This window comes from Amia ocellicauda, chromosome 1, assembly GCF_036373705.1.
Source record: "Amia ocellicauda isolate fAmiCal2 chromosome 1, fAmiCal2.hap1, whole genome shotgun sequence".
In the NCBI taxonomy this organism is placed as follows: domain Eukaryota; kingdom Metazoa; phylum Chordata; class Actinopteri; order Amiiformes; family Amiidae; genus Amia; species Amia ocellicauda.
In genome coordinates this window covers 57,232,370-57,257,795 of record NC_089850.1, presented here as the reverse complement: position 1 = coordinate 57,257,795, position 25,426 = coordinate 57,232,370, and the positions used below count along the sequence as shown (strand labels likewise).

Sequence of the window (25,426 nt, the reverse complement as noted above, 5' to 3'; positions counted from 1 at the left end):
CACAACTGGAGTTCAGCAGCTGTAGAAATTATTCTGTGAGATATGACAGTGTACGGTAACTTGGGGAGTGTTTATTCCTTTAATTATTCACACAGGAAGAGATGTTTACACAATACGGAAGATATTTGAATACAACAGCCTTCTACAGCTCTGAAATAGACAAAAAAGAACGTGGGGGTGCTATCCCCTTTAATAATCAAAGAATGATCTGAGGGGGAGTCTCTGTCAAAGGCACATACCTTCCTATAATGGCCTGGACGTCTCCAGGTCTGTGGCGGTTTATCTCGGTACGCCCTGTCTTGTGCTTTTGGTTATCAGCCCATCAGAAGTGAAACACAAGACCTGATCATCTGATAGAGAAGCAGCAGGCACAACAGCACAAGGCTATATTCTCATGGCTGTTTTTCAGTTTGCTTTGCTTTGCTTTGTATTGCTTTTTTTGGGTATTGTTTAACCTAGTTGCCCGATTCCAAATCACGAGACCAAGAAGCTGACGGGGATAATGAGATTTGTGGAGAGCGAGAGCAAGATCCCACTAGAGTGGCGATAACCTGATTAGGGGAGCCGGCGCGCTGTAGTTCATGTTGTGTTCGTGACTTTTGTTATTGTTTATGTTTTTTTCACTTGGTTGAGAGAGAGAGAAAAAAATAGAACAGATTGTGCCAAGTTTTTGGGATAACACCGGTTTTCATTTAATTTCTATGGCTGTCTCATCTAGTCTCAGTTCATTACCTAGGCCACGGGAGCTGTGTCTGTCTCGCCTCTCCACAGGGCAAGTATAGCACCCTACCTCACCCCACCAACAACACCCTTTAAGCTGTATTGTGTGTGTGTGTGTGTGTGTGTGTGTGATATGGACTGTGCTGCCCTAGGACCATGGGTCACAGAGGTTCGGGAGGTCAATCCAGCTATCCCCCATGGCCAACTAGCCAGCCTCCTGCACATGTCCACGTCTGTCTCTCCACAGTGCAGAGGATCAAGCTTCACTCGCCGCCATCCGCAGACTTGCAGAAACCCTATCCGATCGCCGGGGTCTGCCTGCCTCGTCTCAAAGAGATCTCCTTGAATGACACCCCCTTTCTTTTGTTTTTGCATTGTGATCTCCGACGGCTTGCGTCACGCCAGGCTCTCTTCGAACCTGAGGAGATTGTGAGACCGGATCGCTGCTTGTCAGGCCTTTTGAAGAACTTTAATAATTAATTTAAAACACAGCTCCCGGGCATTTAATACTGCCGGCCGTGACGCTCTCCCTGAAATGGTTTAGGCTCTGTGCGGTCTCAGCTTGCAGGTTAAGACGTCAAGTGGAGGTTAAAATAGCCTACAATCCCGAGAGGGAGAGAGGGAGAGAGAGACAAACACCCAGACAGATTACCTGTCCTGTCACCACAGCTCCTCAGCATCTCAATTTCACTCAAAACACATTCTCAGATCATAACCCTCTTTTCATTTTCCCTGAGGAATTTGTGGACAATACGCAGATTTCTTCCCTGAAACGTGAATCTCCTCCTCTTTACCATGAGCCAGTCCATCTAGGCTGCCGATGCACCATGCTGGAAGACAAGAGCCTTCACCTGATTGGTTAAACCATTCCAGAACAAACTCGGCGGCAGGTGAATCAATGAATGGACGTAATTGCTTGGCCTGTGGCATGCTGGGAGCTGTGGGTAGGTGTCAGGGCAGTGGTGCCTGACCTGATGTTGAGCTCAGAGCACTGTTGGCTGATAGTGGTAGATCGGTGATAACAAGTCATAATAAAGACCACCAGACTTGTGAGCAATGAAGATAGGGGAGGAATGACACTTCTGCTGGTACAAAACACAGGAAACCGTTTCAGTTGGACAGCACAATTGGTAATAACCTTGCCATGACATGGGGAGTTTGTACATCATTCAGGGGAATGAAACATTAAAACTACCTGGTGTTTTTCCTGCTCTAAAGAAGCCATCATTTAATGCCCGACTGTTGGTTCAGCTGGTTCATTTTGAGAACCTTACGAACGTGTAAGATGATTTAATTACTTATCATTCTCCTGTTCAGTCCCTCTTCCCTCGTTCTGTCTCAGAGTTGCAACAAAACCTTGTCATTGTTTAGGGGCATTACCCAACAAACTGGTTGCTGCTCCAGTTTCTCTATCTGCAAAGTACCAGGATGTTACAGCATTACCCATATTCAGAACAACAGAGCACTTTAGGAAATTAAACTCATCCACTGCAGTGAAATACAGCAGGCCTTAGAAACGCTGAAACATCGCCCGCGGAATGGATCAGAGAGAGTCTGTACACCCCCTCAGACGTCTGCCGTCTCGGGGACAGACACGCAACACAAACGCTGCAGCCGTGCTGGTAGCCTGCACAGTAATCCAGCCAGCTAAGCAGTCTCATAATCTTCAATGCGAATGCATCAGATGGCAAAAAAACAGAAATCAACAACAACAACAACCAAACTATAAATAAAACAATAAAAGACAACTGGAGCTCTTACATAAGTGTTATGCCACTTCCTTTCCAGTAAATTACCTAGATAACGCACCCGTTTGTACAGATTGTCTCTGGAACAAAACAGAACATTTCACATGAACCCAGAACAGCAAGATTTCTCTTCGAATTGCTGTGTTGAAGAACTACAGAGGGAGTTTTTGTCCTCTGAGATCAAGGAGGGTGTGTGTGTGTGTGTTGAACTTTGTCTTTTTCCCAGCACTGTTAAGATCTAATCATTAAAGCTCCGATTGAGCTCGGACATCTTCTCTGGTCTTTCTGATGTAATTTCCAGGCTTGTACTCAGATGAGCCTGATATTGTTAGGCAGAATATCTTGCTACCTGTTTTGTTTGATTCAATAAAATAGCCATTATAGTCAGCAATGTGCAGGGCTCTCAGGCAGAGGGCTGAAGGGCTTTCTCACTCAGATCTGCACAAGACTGAGGTATTTGTGTAGGCTTTGTGTACCTTTTCTGAGCATTAAAAGAGTATGGAGCCCCCTCTCAAACAAATGTGTGTCACTAGCAAACTTCTGCTTATTATACAAGGCCAAGCTATGAGGCATGAGTTTCTGTTGCAGTCTGCTCTGTTGTGTGCCTGGCGATTTGTCAGACAGGGGGCCTGAAAGGGGACCTGGCCTGTATTCTCCCCATGAAACAGAGCCGGCCGTTCCTAATCGCTTTTGTTTCTGTGTCGTTTTGGTTGGCCATCTAGGCTCTGAGCGCCCTGCAGAGCTGTATTTTGAGATGCTGATTTGGTGGGATAATTTGCTTACCTGGACGAGGCTCTGGGACTTTCACCCTAATACTGTCCAGATGAGGATGACGGGGTTGGCTTTGTGTGCGAAAATAAGTCTCCCATTGCCGAGCAGGTCGGTCTATTAGACTTGTACGCCTTGTGCACAGGAAGCAGTAAATCTAATACTCTCTAACTGCCCACGCCAATTCACAACCTAACAAGCATGAAATATCCCTGGCTTATCTATAATATATACAAAACACGATATGTCTCAAACTGTGGGGAAATAGATGTTTTGTTTCCATCCCCCTGAGTAATGTTCATTTCTTTGTCTCCCAACATTGCGATTCATCAGAGTTGTTTTTTTTCTAAGACAAAGGAAAATCTCTGCTCTCTGTCAAAACACAGCCAGTCGTTATAAATGTGGAACAGTCAACGGAGACCAAAGTTGGATCTGCAAAGCCTCACAGGGAAAAAACAGACTTTGTATTTATAGGTGCTGAAATGAATTGGGCACTATCTCGCGTTTTGAATTATGAATCACCTTTACTTCTATATTTTCATTTTTTAAGTGAATCACTTTTTTTATGAATCACTCTTCCACTGGCCAAATTCCATCGCCGCCTCCTCTTTGGAGCAAGTTCACCGTGGCTCGCATGACTTTGTAATCATAAGCAACTGTATCTTCTGACAACTAATCATCAAAATGGGTAAAGAACAAAAAATATTACAGTTCTAAAAATAAAAACATGAACACCTCAACAGCTGTGTATCAAAGCCGAACATGTCTCTGTTGTTTCAGGTCGGAAATGCAGTCAGTGCTATTGTAGAACTATAAACAGATTGTCTCCACTTAAATGCTCAAACACCGCAATGACAAAAGACCCAAACTATTGTCAATCGAACGTTTGGACTCTCATCGGGATTGTGAGAGTACCTCTCTTGTGTGGATGTTCCTACTATCTATTTGCAGTCCGTTTGCACATTCCCCCCTTTGTTTCTGTTCAGCCTATTCCTCTCTGGTTCACACTGTCTAACCCTTCCGGATAAGCTGAAAAATGTGCTGGAAGAACTGGGCTTCCCATGTGTCTTGGTGCGGACTGGGAAGACACCTGGGACCAGGAGGGGGTGTGAGCTTCTGCTAAGCTCCCAACTACAAAGAAAGCTAGACAGGACTATTCTGCGAATTTCTACATCAGACGTACACAGTGTAAAGACCGCAGCTCCAATAAGTGTCTGTGTATCACAAAGCTACACTCGACCGTGTTTATCACTACGTAATCCCTGGCTTTCCCAGGACACCACCTGGCAACCGGCTTCCAGAGACGCTCTCCCCTCCCCCTCGGAGAAACGCTGGGACTTACGCAACGTTCCAGAAACCCCTCTTAATCTCCGGCTCGGCACCTGTCATCTCACTGCTGCACCGCACACTGCGCAGGGAGAGGATCTCTCTGGCTGCGCGACTGTAATCCATGGTCAGAAATCAACGGGCTGTTCGGTATTGGGGCGGCAGATTAAAAATTTAAAACATCTGCCTCACGGTAGGCCTACTATTTATTCTATTTCACACACTCGGAAAGGCAGCGTGTGTTCGTTCAGGCGACTGTTCCTGTCCGTGCGATAAGCGCATCCCTAAAGAGCTTTGGGTCTCCCACTAACCAAGCCTCATAACTTATTAACACGTGTCAATAGTGTAAGTGTATCCGCCTCCTCCTCCATCCCTTAATGGTTAAGAAAATATCAGGGGGGAAAAACCACAACACACACAGACTCACCAGCCACAGTGAGCTAGGCTGCAAATCAGGAAAGAAACACCAGGGAGAGACCGAGACGTTCAAATAAACCTCTTTTTAATTCTCAACAGCAAGTTAGCTTATGTGTGGTCAACATCAATGAAGGTAAAATGTTAAAAGACTGGATCTGTCCAAAGAATGGCAACGGCAGGATTTGTGAAATGATACAAACAAACTGATAACACATTCACTATCCTTATTATCGTCAGAATAATAATAATTATTTATAAATATTGCTATAATACTTCTGTACGGCATATACTGATTGACCAAAAAGCACTGTTAAGAAGCTAACTAAGAGAAGCAGCTCCCTGTTCTCCACATAGTGGGGTTTAACCAGGGTGCTTCACAAGGGACTTTGGTTTTGTACCTTTGTAAAAACGGGGTCTAATTATTTTTCCAGCACGGAAACAAAAAAGAAAACAAAAATCATCAAAACAAAAAATATATTTCTTTTTCTTTCTTTCTTTAAATTAAAAGAAACAAAATTAAAAGGCACAGCACTATCACACTGAACACATTTTGTTTCTCGAAAGCAAGTTTTGTCTTTACAATTTCTAAAACCCTAATTTATACAAAGCGTAATGAACAACCATCAATGTTTAAAGTTCTCGTTTCATTTTCAAAAGTCTCTTTTCTTGGAAACCTGCTCACGTGTTCACGTTCACCAGCGGCTGTGCGCTCAGGAACCTGGAGGACTGAAATGGTTACCAAGCCGGCACTTCCTCTTCCTAGACCTTTCTCTGGATGTCACTTCCTTGAAATGGTATTGAAGTGAACCCTCAAGAGTTCACCGTGTCCTTCTGTCATGAATAACATGTTTTGTTTTTTTAAATTAAACAAACTGTTTTTCTTCATCCGTTTTTTTATTTATTCTTCCAGGAAAGTAGTGTTTTGTTTTACCAAGTAATTGTATGTTCAGTCAAAGTTTATTTTATGTTGTAGTTGTAAGAAAAATCCTCCTTTCTTCTTAAAAAGTTTGAAGTGTAAGAAAGCCCTGAACGGGCTGACCGTCTGAATCCAGTGTCATGTGACTTAGCGTTATGCTCCCCTGAAGGCTTCAGTTGACAGAATAATTTTTTTCTTCCGTTTTTTGTTTTTTTGTCCAGATCACGTTGAAACAGAACGTTCCTTTGAGAAACCTAGAAACTGGGTTAAGGCTTCCTTCAGTCCCGGATGAAAATATTGCTTTAATATTGCCACAAAATCCACTGTCACAACACTTCTCAAGTGTGTTTCTACATATTTAAAAACGATTCATTATTGTTATTATTATTTCTCAGTTCAGTTGATTTCCGGGTGAAATGTCATTCACAACCCGCCCATTGAATCGCAAGCAAAAAGTGTCGTCATTGTCTTTTCCTATGCGAGCAACACGAAACCTGTTGCCACTTGTGCTCTTAGTCCGAGCTGGAAACGAGTGCGTCCCCTCTGCTCGAGGTCAGCTCTGAAGCGGCTGTTTTCTTCTGGTGCGTGCCGTTCTCACTGCAAACACGCGCACAGAGACACACACACACACATACACACATTCGCACACAATCACACGCATGTTTCACAAGGGCGTGTGACTGGAACGTATTTATAGAAATTGTACACGGTCTCTGTCTCCAGCTGCTCACCACTCTCTCAGCTCTCTGGTGCTGGTTCGGGGCGGTGGGGTGGTGAGGGCGGCGGATGTCTGGGGAGGGAGGTAGGTAGGTAAGGGAGGGTTTTGGTAAGAGTTCACAACGACCAAAAATTGATAGAAAAGAAAGAAAGAACAAAATCCTCTCTCTGGCTGCTTCCCGTCCCTCGGTACCGACTTCCCCCCAATCCCACCTACCTCCCCGGCTGCTGGGAAGGTCTCAGGATAACACTGTCATCGTTCCCCAGCCCGGCTCCTTCAGTTCACCAGCACAAAGCCGTGCTGGGAGTCCACAGTCTCCATCATCTCGCAGTCCAGGAAGGTGTTGTGCAGCTCGGGGATGGCCAGGCCCTCGTAGCCGTCCGGAGCCCCCTCTGTCCGCCCCATGCTGGCAGGCTGCCTGGGGTCCATGGGGTACGGGAACTGCTCCTGATACAGGGGCTCTGGGGAGCCAGAAAGCACAAGCTCGCAGGGGGCATAGCTGTAGTTCAGGGGCTCAGGGGGCTGGCCCTGGGCACTCAGGCTGGGGGGAAGGCCCGTGGGGCGCAGGTCCTGGTATTGTCCCAGGTAGGGGTCGTAGGTCAGAGGCTCTGCTCCGGTGGGCTCCAGGAGGGGGCTGAGCGGCTGTGCCCGGGTGTAGGGGGTTGAGGGCTGGGGGGCGGCCGGCTGGGACTGTTGTTGTTGCTGTGGTGGCTGCTGTTGCTGCTGCTGCTGGGGGACCCCTTGTGCTGGGGGGGCCCCCACAGAATCCTGGTGTCCCAGTGGCTGGCGTGGGGGGTAGGAGCCCTCAACGATGTGCATCTGGTTGAAGTAGGCCTGCAGCTGGGACTGCTTCTGGAGGTAGAGCCGCTTCTGGTGCAGCCTGATGGGGTCGAGAGAGAGAGATGCATAAGACCTCAGTAGACAACATACTCCCATTGGTGCTTGTGGACACTCTTCATCTCAGAATCTACACCTTCACACTCTTCCAAGATCATCTACACCTATGTCCTATGTTGCGTGGGTAGAAAGGTGTGTGTGTGTGTGTGTGTTGGGGACAGGGGGAGGGTTCTCTCTAAAGGGTCTCCGTACCTGTGCTCCTGTAGCTGCTGCTCCAGACTCCGTGGGGTTTCCTTGCAAAACATCTGGCAGCTGTTGGGGCTGTTGGCCAGAGGGTTGTTCGCCAGGAGGCTGGCCTTCTACACAAAGAACAAAAGGGGTATGATTACCCTCTGAGACACTAGCAATGAACATCAACATCGAGAAGTCACTGGAGAAAGACAACAAATGTGAGTGTGTGTCCAGGCAGCTGGCGTAACCCTCTTGGGGCGTCTGTGTGTTGGGATTTACCTGTAGCCGGTGCGCCAGGTACTGCGTCTCCAGACTCTGCCTCCGGGATAGGAGCGGGGGGTGCGCTCCGTTGGAAAACACTGCTACACTTTCCTGCTGCTGGGCCATGTCCCCCTGCGAAGAGAGCAGGCAGTGGCTGAGGGTTAGAAATAGTGGGGCTCATTATTGGCTAGTTATCATGGAATTGTTATGGAAATGACCCCGGGGAATGTGTAAAGCCACTGGACACATGGGCAAGCCAGCTGAGAAGTCGCTCAAGTCGCCGCAGATAAGTATTGCTTATCGCGTTTCCTAGTTTAGTTAAGAGTTACATTGATTGTTTACGTGGTTGGTTGTTAAACAACGAATTATATATCTTGCACCTGTATTGTAGTAAGAGCAGCGACTGTTAGTTAGTTAGTTAGTTAGTTAGTTAATTTAGCAACTTACTTAGCACACTCAACACAACCTGTCTGTAATCAGAAGCATTACACTGTAGGCTGTGATTATTTAGCATTTATTTAGCATTACTACGAGCTATTGTTCAGTGTAACTGCATGTGTCTGGCACTGTCTTGTCTGTATTCAGATATTAAACGGCCATTAATTGTGCTATTAGCAGTCCTGCGTGTGAGGGAGGGCCATCCTGACCAGCCTTGTGTCATTCAACGCAACACAGGTGCGCACTGTCCTAATTAGTTACAGGTGAAGTATTTAACAGCCCCCTGGAACCCTGCGCCAGAAAGTCAGCGCCAGCAGCCTTCAGTGCCCCCCTTCCGAAGGGCCCCATCTACTGGGATCTCCCCCAGACAACTCTACCACACCTGCTGCCTTATCCTCTCTGTTCGTCCTGTCCCACTCCCCTCATCTTTCCGGGCGGGGAGGAGGAACAGAGCTCCTGCTCTCCCCTTCTCGACTCTTCTCCCCCCGCTCTCTCCTCTATCACGACCCACAGCTTTGAATTCCATGCAGTGGAAATCACCTCTCCCTCTCACCACTTCCTTCTAGTTCTCTACCGTCCACCTGGTCCACTCACCTCCTTCCTGGATGAACTTGACTTTCTTCTCTCCTCCCTCCCCTTGCTGTCCTCACCTACCATCCTCCTGGGAGACTTCAACATCCACTTCTCCAACCCTTCCCACCTGTGCCGTCTTCTTCCTCTCCTTCACTCCTTTAACTTCTATCTCTCCCTGTCTCCCCCCACTCACAGGGCTGGCCATCAGCTAGACTTCATCTTCTCTAGAGGCTGCTCCCCTTCAACACTCTCCGTGACACCCATGGACATCTCAGACCACCACTTCATCTTCATCTCCTTCTCCTTCTCTCTCCCCTCCCTCCCCACCCCACCCACTCCCTCTGTCACCTTCCGCCGTAATCTCCGCCGTAGTCTCCCCCTCCTTCCTTGCCTCCACTGCCCTCACTCTCTTACCTTCCATTGACTGTTTTTCCCATCTATCTGTCAACTGTGCTACCTCCTCTTTGTTCTCCTCCCTCACCTCCTCCTTTGACTCTTCTCTGTCCTCTCACGTCTCGTCCTGCCTGTCCCTCCCCTCCTCAGCCTTGGCTCTCGGGTTGAGCGGAGAACAGCAGAACTAGTCTGTGCGCCGCTGAACATAATTGGAAAAGGACCAAACTCCCAGCTGCCCTCGAAATCTACCGCTCTCTACTGTCTACATTCTCCTCCTCACTCACCTCAGCCAAGAAGTCTTACTTCCAATCTCTCTTCGAATCCACTGTCAACAACCCCTGCAAACTCTTCTCCACCTTCTCCTCCCTCCTTGCCCCCCCTCCCCCTCCTCCCCCTCCTCCCCCTCCTCCTCCCCCATCTCTCACTGCTGATGATTTCGCCTCCTTCTTCTCCTCCAAGATTGCAGACATCCACAGGCTCTTCAATAGTCCCCCCTCCTCTCCCATCACACCAAAACCTCCCACCGATCAAGCTTCCTTTTCTTCATTCAAAGACTCTCGAGCGGGCAGTCCACCGTCACCTCTCTGACTTTCTGTCCCAACACTCACTCCTTGATCCTCTGCAATCCGGCTTCCGCACAGCTCACTCCACTGAGACGGCTCTCCTGGCAGTCACTGACTCCCTCAGCTGTGCTAGGGGCGGCCTCCCTCTCCTCAGTTCTCATGCTCCTTGACCTCTCCGCAGCATTTGACACCGTCGATCACTCCATCCTCATCTCCTGCCTCGCTGACCTTGGAATCTCTGGAACTGCTCTCACCTGGTTCTCCTCCTACCTCAGTGACCGGACCTACCAAGTGACATGGCGAGGCTCCTCATCCACCCCCCAACCTCTCCTCACAGGCGTTCCCCAAAGGCTCTGTCCTGGGCCCGCTCCTGTTCTCTCTCTACACTCGCTCCCTGGGCCCCCTCATCGCATCCCATAGTTTCTCCTACCACTTCTACGCTGATGATGCCCAGATCTTCCTGTCTTTTCCCTCTTCTGATCCTCTCATCCCCTCTCGCATCGCTTCCTGTTTGTCTGCTATCTCTGCCTGGATGCAATCACACCACCTCAAACTCAACCTCTCCAAATCGGATCTCCTGTTTTTCCCCCACTCTTCCTCACCTTCTGCTGACCTCTCCATCTCGATCCCCTTGGAATCCACCACACTCTCTCCTTCTTCTTCCGCTAAAAATCTCGGAGTCACCCTCGATCCTGCACTCTCCTACACCCAGCACATCACCACGCTGACACGCACCTGTAGATTCTTCCTGAGCAACATAGGCTGAATCCGTCCCTTCCTCACCGACTACTCAACGCAGCCGATCGTACAGTCACTGGTCCTCTCCCGTCTGGACTACTGCAACTCCCTCCTGGCCGGCCTGCCTGCAACTACTACCCGCCACTCCAGCTCATCCAGAACTTTGCGGCTCGTCTGGTATTGTCTCTTCCCGGATTCGCACATGCTACTCCACTACTCCGCTCCCTCCACTGGCTCCCGATACCGGCATGCATTCAGTTCAAGACATTGACCCTTACCTACAGCTGTCTTGACCACTCTGCACCATGTTACCTTCAGTCACTCGTCTCTCCATACATCCCCTCCAGACCACTGCGGTCTTCCGGTGCCATAAGACTAACTCTACCTCCTCTCACCTCCCCTTCTTCCAGAGCCGCTCCTTCTCATCCCTGGCCCCTAAATGGTGGAACGACCTTCCCACCGAAATCAAAACAGCAGAGTCCTTGACCTCATTCTGGCGCTTACTCAAGACACATCTTTTCAGACAGTACTTGTAATATTAGTACTTTTAATCCCAGTTAGATAGCACTTCAGAGTTTTATATGCTTCTTGCGTTTTTGATTGTTTCCTCCGTGCTCCCTTTCCCGTAGCCCTTGACTGTGACCCTACATCTTGACAGCACTTAGCTTTTACCGTCCAGGATGTATAATCTCACTTACTGTTCTTGCCTGTGTAAATTGGAAGTTGTAAATGTATTATATTTTGAATTGCTATGTTTGATGTAAATTGAATTTGTAATGATTGATGTCTTTACTGTATTTTTGCACTTTGTTTTGCACTTATGTTGTAAGTCGCCCTGGATAAGGGCGTCTGCCCAGAAATGACACAGTAATGACATGGGCAGTGCAGGCCGAAGCCACGTTCGAGTGCCCCAATGGCGAGGCAAAACCTGGCGCGCGATTTCTTGCAGAGGTTTAGCAGACGTTTTGTATGCACTGTAGGCCACAGAACCCGTGTGAGGAATGGCCACCACCGAGCCACAACAGGACCTGGGTTTGACATCTTTACCCATTGGAGGAAGCATTCCTCTGTAAGGGGTGGAAACCATGGGCTGAACCGGGAAAGGGACCTGCGCACCTGACTGCCTGCCTGTTCACATTGATCATCTCCACTCATGAGCCCTCACGAAGTATAACGACATGACACAAACTAAACAAATAAACACAATTCAGCTTCATTGGATCATTTTTCCCCAATTAAAAAGCGTTTTAACATTCTTCTGCATTAAGATGCTATGGGGCTGAACCGATCGCCTGTCATTTCCTTGGGTAGCACTGGTCTCTGCCGTGAAGAGACGGACCCGAACAATGGTTGCATTCAATTCTGTGCCTGGGCCTGCCAGTAAACAACAGACAATTGGCTACTTCTTCTGGTTATGACATAATAGGCAGTGGCTGATTTTTCGGGCTGTGATTCACTCCCAGCGCTGCAAGCAAGGTCTGCCCCTTAGTCTGAGGGCACGGGGGGCGAGCTTCGGTGGGCCGTCTGAGCCCAACCTGGATTGAAGCGGCAGAGCGCCTCGTCACATGAAACGGCCAGCTCTCATGCCGTGCGTCCAGGATTGCTGCAGCTCTTCACGGAGACGGAGAGCTCATGTTGTCAAACCCTTCCCCCGTCCGTCACGTCACATTTGCTAAAGCGCCGAACGCCTTGGAACAGGACATGGGAAGCGACACAGGAAGCTGGAGGTGGCAGATGTGATGACACCTCTGCGTTTGAGTGTGTCACGGTCTCCCAAAGGAAAAATGACAGGGAAAAGAAAAACCCCAAGGCGCCAGTCTCAGAACTGTGACCGAATCAGATTTCATTTATTTGGCAATCTTGTCGCCTAAAACTATAGGCCTAATGTGGAGTGATTTTTAATCATGCGATTGTTAAAAATCAGTTATTCCCATATACCTGATACCTATAAGAAATACTCCCACGGCCCTAATGCTAATCTGAATGCATTCAAGGTTTCAAAAGAATTGTGCCCTGGATTTTGTTTTTATTTTTCCTGTGGGATGTTACTGAAGACCCAGTGAAGGGGTCTGAGGGGGAGACTGACCTGCTGTTGGGGGTCCAGGAAGTCGGGCAGATGGGGGTGTGGGGGTCCGAGGGAGGGGTCCTCACTGGAGCCCATCTGCTCATACAGCATCTGCACCTTGTTGAGCTCCAGAATGCCTTTGGTTCTGGCCAGGTTCTGCAGGTGCTGTCTAAATGCCACGATACCTGGGGGATGAAGGAGAGTTGAATTAAATAACAAAACCCAAAAAAATAAGAAACAAAATGTCTGACAGCTGCTCTTTCTGAGAGATTCGCTGCAGACAGGACAAGGTTCTGGACAGCTCAGTTTTGTAGCAAAATCTTTGACGTTACTTTTTCAAATCAAACACTGACTTTTTTTTAATGTTTTGAATGTTTTACAACATCTGATCCCCACGGATTTCAGATCATACTGGTGAATTTAAATAGGTGAAAGCTGAAATACTTTCGACACATATCTGGAATTGCGTATGTGTGACGTTAGTATCAGGGAACATCAGGGGAATACAAGTATAGCTCGCTTGTCCTTGGCACAAAACGTGGGATTAAGTGTACTTCCTTCTTAACGTGTGAGTTGACTCATTTAATTAGTCACATCAATGCGGTGTTGGGATTGTTTCTAAGGTTTCTTAATTTGGGCGGATATGGGTGTACAGGAGCTACTTTAGGATGGCCCTGACGTGGTTCATTAGAGACAAATGCTGTCTATGGAAATGCAGAGAATAGGATTATGAATTGAACATTTACAAAGGACCTGGTGTTATGTCTGCAGAGACTGTCTCACTGTGACAGTGGGCTGGGAGCTTGAATCAGTGTGAATAATCACCACCAGTGAACTGACTGTCACTGCTGGGCACGCACTAACCCTTGGGCTACCTAGATGTCTACCTTTTAAGTACACAGTCAAATGCACGCTCCTAAACTGCCCTTGCAGTAGCATTTCTGGTTGCCATCACTCGTGGGCACGGTCTGGGCTACCTTGTGTGAGGGAGGTGTCCGAGGCGCGGCGGCCCTCGCGGAAGCTGATCGGCGAGCGGTTGTTGGCCTCCCTCTTCTGCGAGCTGAGTGCCTGCATGGCGGGGTTCGCCGGTCTCACGCCGATGAAGGGCGGGGTCATGCGGGTAATGGAGGTGTTGGCCAGGACCACTTCGTTGAGGTTGGGTGTGTCCTCCAGCAGGCCCAGATCGCTGTGCATGGAGCCCATGTCGTACTCTGAGTCCACACTGCCCAGGGAGGGGTTGTGGCTGACGTTGAACAGCTTCCCTGTGACCAAGACACAAGTGACCACAAACCCTTAACACCACACCTCATCACGTTATGCAGATCCAGTGACATTTCTTATCACAATCAATCTTTGCACAAATTCAAATAATACAAATGTGTCAATGTGTAGCAGGCCCTGTCAGCAGCATAAGATTCAGACACATGATAATCCTCCCCCCACCAGCGTCTCTGTGCTTACCTGCCCCGGGCACCATGCCAGGCTGGTTGATGACCTCGGAGAGTGTGTGGCGGCGCTGGCCGAAGCGGGCGGTCTGGAAGGCGGTGAAGACCTGCGAGGGGTCATCCTCGGAGTCAGGCTCCTCCGTCTCGATGCCCTCATCGATGGACGTCTCCATCATGTTGCTAGGGGAGGAGGGGCCCGCTTTGCGGATGGCGGCAGGGGGTAGGGGGTCCAGGAGGCAGCCGTTCACCTGGAGGCGGGGGGAGGAGAACAAGAAGGCTTACACTCAAAAGTACTACGCTGTACTATGGATTAGGCACCAGAATCACACGCACGGTCACTGGTTACCGCTACAGGGCCTTATAGACAGCTTTGTACTTGGGTTTTGAATGCAGCATGTTTTTGAAAGTTATCTGATTTCGTTTTAAGGAAGGAGGTCTTTGAGATGTTTCACTTTTTTGAAGATAAAAATAAAAAAAGCTCCTCCAAAAGCAAGACTAAATCCCAGTTATGCAGTCTCTCCTCCACGGGCGATGCCATGGTTTCCAGATTAATCTGTTCACCTTTCAACGACGACGGATTGACTTCCTGACTCAGCCCGCCTGCGGGGCTGGAGGGATTGGGCCCCTGTGCTGCACGGATAGAGGTTAAGCGGAGCCCACAGAGCCGCAAGCGAGTTGTCTGTGTGTCACTGTTTGTACTGGTTGGCTCCCAGCAATGTCACCCTAGAGTCTGAGATTTTGGGGTTCTTTCTCCCAGTGTGAGGCTTCAGCTATTACAGCCCCAGCAGTGCTTGGTCAAATAAACTGAAACACTGTCACTTGACAACAATGTGGTTGTACTACCGGGCTAAAGTAAATTCTGAGAGAAAGTGGATAGTGCAGCTCAATACCATGTCAATATGGCTATACCACAACGCCCCCCCACCACACACTTTCCACACAGACTACAGACTTCATCGGATGGAGGGACGGAGAGAGAAAGCCAGAGTCTCTCAGAACGCATGTCTTGCAGCCCTCCCTCCCTCTTCCTGCCGTTCCCTCAGACGGAGCGAGGGAGGAGGTGCGAGTCTGGAATGCAGTGACAGGAAGTGTGTTCTGGCCTGGAGGGCGTCTCTCTCTCCCTCCCTGGCACGGCGCGGCTGGGAGCGTTGCCAAGGAAACGAGGAGCCCCAGGGTGCCTACAGTCAAGCTGCGCTGACAAATCTGTGAGCGGCGAGACTACACCTCCCCACTCCGGCAGCAGCCTGGCTGCCTTCAGACACAGGAGGGGAAATGGTTTAGCCTCGGACTAATGCCTGACACGACGTCCCATCCCATTAAATGGACACCTTTCCAAGCAGATTCAAAGTAGAGTTTCAAAGGGTCAAAACTTGCCAGAGACAACGGTGTGGGGAAAAAAGAAACTTAATACTTTTTCCCCTTTCTCTTTTCTCACTTCAACAGGTCTATTAGTTAGTTGCAGCTTATCTGGACAAAAGGCACAGTGTATTGTGTATTTGCCACTGCACATAAAAAGGGGATTTTCCGCTGAGTATCCCGTTGATTGGTGGTTGGTTTGTTTACACCAGTCTGACCACGGCAACAGAAAAACACTGCCTGGACAAAACACAGGGACTCACAGATATTTCCGTGACCCTTAAAGGTGTGCGTTTAAATGTCAGGGGGCTGGTAACACGGATAGAGTTAGGTTTAGTAAGGTTTACTAGAGGGAGACAACTCTTAACGCAAACAGTCAACAACTGCAGTGAGCTCCTGTCCATGTGGCGCAGAGAGCACGGAGGTATGCGTCAACCCAGGGACGATGCCTGGAGATAGGCTCGTCGGGAAGTGTGCTGCCTGTAAGGGAGGTCACATGGGGTGGCCGCAAGGTGAGAGGCATGACAAGTAGGCATCTGTCGTGTCAGATGTGCACAGCAGCCAGTGACGAGCCTGGCCTGGATGGTTATGTAAGGAACCCCCTCCCCTCTCCTCGCTTGGCCCCTTGGCAGCTGCAGCTGGGCTGCCTGTCTGACTGTGCCGGGACGCACAGGGACCGGCCTGTTCTCCATGACTTCACAGGCCAGGCAGCCCGGCGCGGGGAGCAGGCCCTGGGATCGGCATCAGCTCCGCGCTGTGCTGCGATGGAGGGGGTAGCGTGCACGGTACGGGGTTTAGGGACATAGGTTACTGCCTAAAGGCTATGGCGTACTGGCTGCCATTTCAAAGCCCCAAATCATCCAGAACGCTGTAACAATGGAGTCTTTTGATTTGAATGAGGGACTGGGTGGCTGCTTTTGGGTTTCAGCGCATCTTACGGTCAATAATTTGTCTAGCAGGGTGTACAATTTGAGTCTTCTCTTTTTTCTTTCCACCCGACAAAAGCAAAAAGCGAATCAAGGTTGCTGAGGACAAAACGGTTCTCTGAGACTGTGCTCTCCCAGACGTGGACGGGCTGACAGGCAGTTTATGTGTGTGTGTGTGTGTGTGTGCGTGCATGTGTGTGTGTCTGTCCTCAGTAAATTCTCCTTCCTGCGCATATATAAATCCTCTTTAAAAACAGGATCGACTGCTCGGTTCACTTGGCGAGATGGCTTTTTAACAGGGGGCCCCTGAGGACCGGCCGAGAGGGGCCGAGCTCAGCCAAGCATGTCCCCGTCACTACTGTCTGACCTTGGCTGGACTGTTACTTAACAGCACCACAGTGCCGGAGGGAGCCGAGGAGTTGCCTGGGAGAGCCTGGACTGGTTACGACACCGAGCACATCTGGAGCCTCTCCTCCTAATGCTCGGCTTACTTAATTGGCTGATGTCCTGGGTGACTAATTGAATTATTCTTGCCGTGCCTAGGTGTTAACACAGAGGTGGGCGGAAAAAAAATCTGGGTGTGACCCCTGTCCTCCCCCATGCACTCTCGACTCTCCTAATAAGGCGTTTTATCTTGGCTAGTTAATCCGTTTAAAAAGAAATACAAAAAAATAAGAATTAGAAGTTCCTCCCTTGTTATATGCCATTTCTTTGGACCCACTGTGGAGAATTGTCCTGTCAGGCCAGGGAGCTGCATGGTGTTTTCATGTATGTGTGTGTATGTCTGTGTGTGGAGAATTGTTTTTATTTATGTATGTGTGCGTGCGTGTGCATGCGTGTGTGTGCATGTGCGTGCGTGAATCATTTATATATATACATGCGTGTGCGTGTGCGCGTGTGTGCATGTGGAGAGGAATGCCAAGTCTAGCATGCATTTCTGTTGGGTGTGTTTCTGTGGTGCAGTCTCTCAGTCCCTGGGTGTTGCTCTTTCCTGTGCCCTGTTGCCCTGAGGCCACAGCTAGGGCCACAGGCGACAGCTAGGCCAGCAACTCACAATTGAACAAATGTCAAACAAAGGTAGGAGACCTTCAGGAGACCACGCATTACCGACGTCTCCACATTACAGCCACCCACGAGCTGCATTTCATGCTTTGCTGCACCGCCGTAGTTCGAGAAAACCTAGTTACCACCGTGTGATGTCCCCCAGATTACTGGTGTGGATCTCTCATGTGGGTGACTAAGAACGCAGTATTAACCCTGGAAGAGACCACGACCATGTCTTTGGGACGACACCTGCCAGGATTGTCCCAAGACATCTGTGGGTGGCCATGTTACAGAAATGCCTCGCTACTTTTGTGTATTTCATTATTATTATTATTATTAAATGAAGGCCAAACACCACCAACAAGCAACTGACAAACGAAAAAACAAATCAACAAATACAATTTTTTTTTTTTTTTTTTTATTAAATTAGATGAATTCTAGTTTCTTGACCAAGGTGCAGTAACCCTGATAGCAGTGAAACCTGGAGCACATATTACCTCTCTGAACAAGAGAAATCAAAGCAATAAAAGAACAGGGATTGTACTGCCTGCCTAGACATGCCACTTACTGATGTTAGTGTGAGGGTCAGACAGGGTCAGGGCAGATCAGCCTCCTCCAGACAGGGAGCGCTGGGCCACGTTCTGGCCTGTGAGGAACCCCACCCCCACCCACGGGCCCCCGGGACGTAACAGTGTCAGCAGGCCGAGAGTGTGCGGATCCCATGCTGAACGACTTGAGTTGATGAGTCACGGGGAGTGGGAAATACCTCAAAATCGAAACTGTTTTTTGTTTTGTTCTGTTTGTTGTGTTGATGTGCTTGTATACAAAGTGGTTACGGTGTATCTCGGTCATGGGATCTATTGTCTCTTGTTCAGTCCTGTACACTGCAGCGCCCTGGGATGGCTGCACCTCTTTCTTCTGGAAGTGTACCAAGGTCAGTTTGCACAGTAATGTAAGCATGAAGTTGCCTTCCTTTGCTGTGGTTAAGTTGTTCCAGTAAAAAACAAATATGTAAAATCAACCTAGTTTAGTTCTGTATCTCCCCAGTTAGCTTTTAACCTTAAAACGACAAAACAACAAGGGCCCTGTGAAACATGAACTTAAAAATGTCCTAAAGACCGGCAAATTTCTTTAATAAAAGGGCAAGTTTATTCCCAATTTGTAACGGCAGTGGTTTGAGGTAAAGAGACACCCACCACAAACTGGATAGTGACCAAACGTATGGAGAGCAGTGGGTTGTGTTCATATGTGCTATGAGCTGACACTGACAGTGACAAGCAGACCACTTTCAGTGTAATGTCACCTGACCCCTCAACCCCCTCCACCGGGGACCCCTGACTGACCTTGGGTGTGCCCACGTCCTCTTCCATGAGCCCTGGCTCAGGCGGGCAAGGGGATTGTGGGTAGGTGAAGGCTTCGGCGGAGGCCTGGGGGAGGACAGGGGAGCGCAGGAGACGCATGCTCTGAGGAAGGAGGCTGACTTGGGGAGGGGCACTGCTAGCCTGAGAGAGAGGGAGAGGGAGAGGGAAGGAGAGTGGGAGGGTTAATACTGGCACCCTGACATGGCACCAAGTGAACAGGTAAAACAAAAAACTAAAAAATGCTACAAATGGGAAATGGAAAAGATTCCAAAATAAGTAAATCCCATTAGATTTAAAAAAATCTATTTATTTGGCTGTGGATTAATTCTTCATTTGGGGTTTTCTTTACGTTTAAAAACTTAAATCAGACCTTCCTTTATTATGCTTGATTTGCGGTGCCATGTGTTTTGTTTTAATCATATTATTGTCATTATTTATATAAACTTATTGAGAGATTGTTAATTTTGCCATTTGTGCTTTTTGCCCTGTGGGATTGTCTGTGCATAACGGACACTGCGTGTCATGTTGGGAAAGGGACTGGATGACTGCACAACTAACACTGCATTGAAAGACACACTGGACACTAGATTCACACTGAATGATGATCATTAATAATCATATATGACTATAATTGTATTTTTGCATTATTTATATAAATGTAATTGACGATTTTTTGTCGCTGATAATTTTGTCGGTTCATATTAAAGCGAAATAACATGCAGTGCCTCTCTTAAGCCCGGGACACACCAGCGCGTCTGTTCATCAAACACCCGCACTTGGTCAACTGATGGGACGTCGTCGTGCATCGTACGCCAGCCGGGCGGAGGAGAAATAAGGCAAGTGCAATATTTCATTTCAGTTTAAATCCAGTTTCTGAAGTGTTGGAGATAATAGTTTACACCATATATAATATTTTTATCTACGAATTCGCAGGCATTCAAAATAACCATATCGCCGACGTCATTGTGTTATATATAGCTTAGTCAAAGTCAGTGTGTTGGTACTTAGCTCTCCTTATCCATTACAAAATCATAACACCACCACCACCGACAATTTCCAAAAAACACTTTCCTGAGGGTAAACGATTATCAACTGAATCTGGTCACAAACCCCCAGTGTAAAGGGACAGTTTTAACATCGATGACATCGATGACACAAATCAACAACAACAAAAAAAGGTGTTTAAAACAAGTAATGGCTCTCACATGTTTTTGATAACTTTCTGTCAATACTGATATGTATTTGGTACTGGATGTTGTCCATTATGGAGGAATAAGCAAACAGTGAAATCCTTGCTCACATATGAATGTTTTTATTCCTACTATACATTCAATATAATAAAAATAAAAGATCCTTTACACAGTTATTCATAATGCAATGTTTTTGCAGAAGTGATACTGAATAATAATAATAATAATAATAATAATAATAATAATAATAATAATAGTAAGCGCTTCATTAATTGCCAGGCGAAACCTATTGTAACGCAGCCAGTGAGTTGTGAAACCGACCGTACTGTTGTGATGCAGAATGTACACCCTAAATGATCTTAATAACAATAATCATCATCAGAAGGAGGTGGTGTGAGGCACGTTTGGTTATTACAGCTCCTGCTATTATTAAAACTGCTCTGTATATGTGGGCTGACACCCGCAGTGCGCATGACAAGAACGCAGAGCCCTGAGTCCAGAGTGGCAGCCAGGCAGGGCCGGACACGGTACCGGGAGCCCACGACACCGGTCACATGTGCAGGACAATGGGAAAGCCGCAGGCGGGGGGGGTGGGGTGGTGCATTGTACGACGCCCCAGTTACCTTGACGACGGTCTGCTCGGCGATGGTGCTGGGGCGGCGTTGCCGGGCGTCCAGCCTCTGGTCCACGGGGAAGCTGCTGCGGTGAGACTTCAGTCTCTCCACCAGCAGGTAGTAGATAGCAGCAAAGTGGTTGTAGCTCTTGTTCTGCAGGGACTGGGGGAGAGAGCGGGAGAGAAAGACAGGAAACTCTTTAGAAATGAAAAATCACAGATCTCTTCCTCTTTAAAGGTGGCTGTGCATGCCCAGTACAGTCATAAATATTCGTATTAGCAAGGGGGGGGGGGATCGGTTGTGTTGGCCACCTGGTTCGCCTCCCTAGCTCGGGTTGTCCGTTTGGCCCCTGCCCCGGGCCGTGCTCTCACCTCGACGGTCTTGTGCTGGTCGATGCCCAGGCTGTGCATGAGTCTCAGGACCTGCTCGTTGTGCTCACAGAGGCCGGCCTCGCCCTCCTCGCTGGCCGTCTGCTGGTACAGGACCGGCCTCTGCACCGGCACCTCCAAGGTCATCCACTTGTGCTCCTTGATCTGGGCGATGGACAGTCGCTTGGAGGGGTCGAGCACCAGCATGCGCCGAATCAAGTGCTCACAGTCTGAGGGAGAGAGGGTTGTGGGGGGGAGAGTTACAGAGCGGTCTGATCCTCGTCCAGTAACATAACAGGCTGTCGAAAGTGCTACTTCATGGTGGATTGAGATGTGGTTCCGGCTGCCTTTTTATTGATCCACGTTTCTATTCAGCAGCAGCTTGTTGCTGTAACTGGTGCTGTACTTGGTTTCACTTTAGAGTTTATTGCCAAGCTGTGTCCCGCATTGCTCATTAAATCAATTTACCCACACCAGGCAGCTTCTGCATGCTGACTTTATACAGTTTATCAAGTTAACAAATGCAATTGGGTCGTTGAATGTGGGCAGGCAAATAAATGTGTAAGAACAACACTACTACTACTACTACTACTACTACTACTACTATAACTAACATATACTACTACTATAACAATAATATTAATCTTTATAAATAATAACAATGAAAATAATAGTGAAAAGACTATAGAGCAGTTTGTATCAGGTGGATACAAGAAACATCTTTACTCCCAGAAGAAAACAACCCTCTGAGAGCCAGAGGTGAAAACCAGGGCCAGAATGGGACGCTCTGCTGCTGAAATGTGAAGACCAGTGCTCTGACTCGGGGGAGCACTTAATCAGGCCGAGTGGAAGAAAGGAAAACAGACGACATCGCGCTGGAATGCACAGAGACGATATCTGACGAAGGCACCCTTGAGCGAGGACTGGAAACTAAACCGTTCCCCCTCCGCACTCTGCACCTACAGGGGCCGATGTCGGCACCCACCGCCTTCCTATCAGTCATCTGTGAAAGTTATGAATCTCATTTCCTTCAACACTGAGTAGCAAAACACAAACTAACTCAAATGGTGCTGCGGATCTGATCTCCCGCAGTGGGTGAGTGAGTGTGAAATTGAGCAGTGCTGGTGATAAGGGTCTACTGGCTATTCCTGTTCATTCCCACCTGCTAACAAAGCTCACCCATTCATTCTCCAGATGAGGGTGAGGGGTAGGAGTAATACTACAGTAACTCTCCCTGCTTCAGTAGACAGGATTAGAGAGGGAGAGCGGCTTATGAGAGTATGTGTAACACTATGGTCAAATGTATAGAAGCCTCTCTCTTTCAGTGCCGAGAGCAGAGACTGCAGCAGACCTCCCCAGGGCCGGGGACGGTGGGAGGGGTTGTGTTGCACGATTACATTCTGGAAATAGTTAAATTCTTTCAAGGTCTTGAACAAAGCTATTTGACCCCTACGACCCCCCAACCCACCCACCCACCCCACCTCCCTCCCTCCCTCCCTCCCTCCCTCCCTCCCCACAAAGTCACAGCTGGTAGGATCCGAAGTCCACTGGCACCTCCCCAAGTTACGTAAAGCATTTGAGCCCTGGAGTTAATCTCGCTCTCCGTGCCGATCAGGCAGAATTAGCTAACCTGACATCCCGACTCTTGTGTCAAGCGCACCCTGTCTCGGACTCTACTGAGGATACTGCCAAAAGCTGGCTGCTGGCCACCAACACAACATGCTTCTCTCTCTTTCTCACTCTCACTCTTTGCCCACCCCACCCTCCCCACCATTATAGTTGCACAACCCCTACCAATGAATCCACAGGGATTAGGGCTGTTGGGGGGCTGAGGGAGTATAGTTTAAAATATATACATTTGCTCTATTTTGTTTGGGGATCAGAGTCTGCCAATGCAGAGGCCATTGCAGCAAGATCCAAACAAGCCTGACTTCAAAGCAGCCTCTTTGTGCACCTCTGTGTGGCTGCTGCTGCACAAGCATGCACAATTAGCCGCCACAGAAAGCTAAGATCGTAGTAAAGAGATTGGAGCGTTTACCTGCTAATTGTTGTTTGGATAAAAACAAAAAAATGACAACCCCTCCAAACAGCTGAGTTTCTTTTTTTGATTCATGATTCAGTAAGGCATTTAAACACAGGGCTGAGTTATAAACCAGTTTAAACCAGTGCAAATACACAGAAACTTGTGGTATCAAAATAACTGGATCAGAAGTAATCTAGCAAGGAACAAAATAAAGCCAATATTTTTCTTTGCTCTTAAGTAGTGGTTCCCATACTCCAGTCTGTGGACTGCAGCATATTTCGTCCCACACCCTAACGCATGCATCTGAAATCCACATGAATAAATCAAAGTATGACGGCCCGCCCCACGTTCTTTACCTTCAGTCATGAAGTAGGGGATGCGGAACCGGCCCTCCAGCACCCTCTGTCGCAGGATGGGCAGCGTGGGGCCGTCGAAGGGCAGGGCGCCGCACACCAGCACGTACAGCACCACGCCCATGCTCTGTGGACACAGGGGGTGAAGGTCAGCGCTGGCAGTGCATCTCAGTTAACTGGATCACAAAGCCACAACACAACATCACAGCCAGGGGGCCCCGTGTCTGAGGGACTGCTCCTGTCACAGCATTGTCTGATGGGGGATGAAATCTTTTTAAGAGTTCAATTCACATTGTTTAGGCTCAAAACGGGGAACCATGAGTTGTAAAGGCAGAGCAAAACAGGATCTAAAAATAATAATAATAAAACTTTGCATTTATATTCTGCTGATCATCTCAAAGGAAATATACGTTTATATATGCCTCTACCAGACACAGACTATGGACCATGCTTTGGCAATTAACGCTACTGCTTGGCCTCGTTGGCAACGTACCCAGATGTCGAGCTGCGGCCCCTCATACTGCTGTCCCTCGAAGACCTCAGGGGCCGCGTAGGGAGGGCTCCCGCACCAGGTGGCGAGGGGCTCCCCCGGCTGGAAGAAATTCCCGAAACCAAAATCTGGAGAGGGAAAAAAATACATAAATATATATACGTGAAAGTATATAGAGACAACCTTCACTTGAGTCAGATTATAATATGTACAATAACAATAGTTCTTTGCGTTTTTATTGTGCTTTTTATCTTGTAAAATGCAGTCCACAATGTTAAGAAATTACACATCATCTTAACAGAGCATTTCTCATTTAAAAATGTACTTCTTAAGTCTGTAACCTGTCTCACTGGGGGCCCTTGGTGGAACCATGGTGTATATCCAGTAGGGATTATATAATTAACATCTGAGCCCCTGGATGTGTGAACTCCCAGTCTGAGCACACCTGTCCAGTTACACAACACGCTGCGGGCCTTCTGTCAGAGCTGGGGGGGCGTGTGTGTGTGTGTGTGTGTGGGGCACAGAGGGGCATTGAAACCGAGGCGGCAAAAGTGAGAGATTAAAAGAGGGGGGGGGAATAAACAGACAAAAAGACAAATGGAAAGCAGAAAAAGGCATTGACCAAACAAATCGTCTGAACTCAACAGAGATTGGAAAATCAACAGAGAGAGAGAGAGAGAGAGAGATACACGTACACGTACACAGAGACAGAGAAAATTAGACCAAGTCGACAGGGCTGTGCTGTAGAGAGCGCCTGGTCAGGAATGCGGAGTCCTGCACGCACTCAGTCCGTACGACTGCCCGCAGCAGTTTAACGCCTCCCACAGCCCCAACCCCCGGGGACGCAGCTCTCACTGGTGCACAAGATTGGGAACCACATCACCTCAGAGAAGCACTTACCAACACGTGCCACACTGAACACGCCTGTCAGTGTTTCCTCATGACAAAAAAATGGTACGATGCCAAAACAGTGCTTTTAAACACTTTTGTGTAACATGGGGGGCATGTTTGTTCCTTTTTGTGGTGTGTGTGTGTGTAATCAACTTTTGTCGCAAAAATGCTTTTTTCCCTAATGCGACACAAACAGAAAGCAGATTCTGGCCGATACTACCCTGCAAGTTGAGATTATGCAACAGGGCCGGTACATTTGTCTTTCACTGTGGGGAATAAATAAGGAATGCAATGATGAGGTGACACCAAAGTATCTGCAAGAGACATGAGGTAACGCTGTACCCCGGTGCATTGTGGGATTGTTCCAGTAGCACTGGACTCTTATGCAACTCTCTGATCTTCATTTTTCTTTTCTTTTTTTATATATTCAATTTTCTCTGACAATTATACCCCCCCCACCGCACCTCAGCTGCCCCAGTAACGCCTTTCTAGACAATTACCATCTCCCCCTCCCCCTTCCCGTGTTTCTGTCTTTCTTTATGAACAAAAGGAAATCAGCAGAATTCCACTCCCTCTTATTTGGTTTGTGCTGCAGAGCTTAAAAAAAATCCCTGCTCTTCTCTCTCTCTCTCTCTCTCTCTCTCTCTCTCTCT

At 48.3% G+C, this 25,426-nt stretch overlaps 1 protein-coding gene across 4 annotated transcripts in view; it reads right to left on the bottom strand.

Annotated features, from left to right (window-relative positions):
- Positions 1 to 5,047: 5,047 nt before the first annotated feature.
- Positions 5,048 to 25,426, bottom strand: part of LOC136754147 (serine/threonine-protein kinase SIK2) — a 57,792-nt gene continuing 37,413 nt past the window's right edge. For 2 of the 4 annotated variants that reach the window (XM_066710483.1, XM_066710496.1), the window contains exons 5-15: positions 23,886 to 24,010; positions 23,396 to 23,519; positions 21,020 to 21,246; positions 20,658 to 20,810; positions 18,827 to 18,985; positions 14,174 to 14,405; positions 13,690 to 13,974; positions 12,734 to 12,897; positions 7,961 to 8,074; positions 7,703 to 7,809; positions 5,048 to 7,493 (exon numbers count right to left, since the gene is read on the bottom strand). In XM_066710483.1, the coding sequence (XP_066566580.1) occupies positions 6,890 to 7,493; positions 7,703 to 7,809; positions 7,961 to 8,074; positions 12,734 to 12,897; positions 13,690 to 13,974; positions 14,174 to 14,405; positions 18,827 to 18,985; positions 20,658 to 20,810; positions 21,020 to 21,246; positions 23,396 to 23,519; positions 23,886 to 24,010 (2,294 nt within the window). In that variant the 3' untranslated portion in view covers positions 5,048 to 6,889. The remainder of the gene's footprint in view (positions 7,494 to 7,702; positions 7,810 to 7,960; positions 8,075 to 12,733; positions 12,898 to 13,689; positions 13,975 to 14,173; positions 14,406 to 18,826; positions 18,986 to 20,657; positions 20,811 to 21,019; positions 21,247 to 23,395; positions 23,520 to 23,885; positions 24,011 to 25,426) is intronic. The other 2 variants (XR_010817542.1, XM_066710492.1) reach the window with 2 other exon arrangements.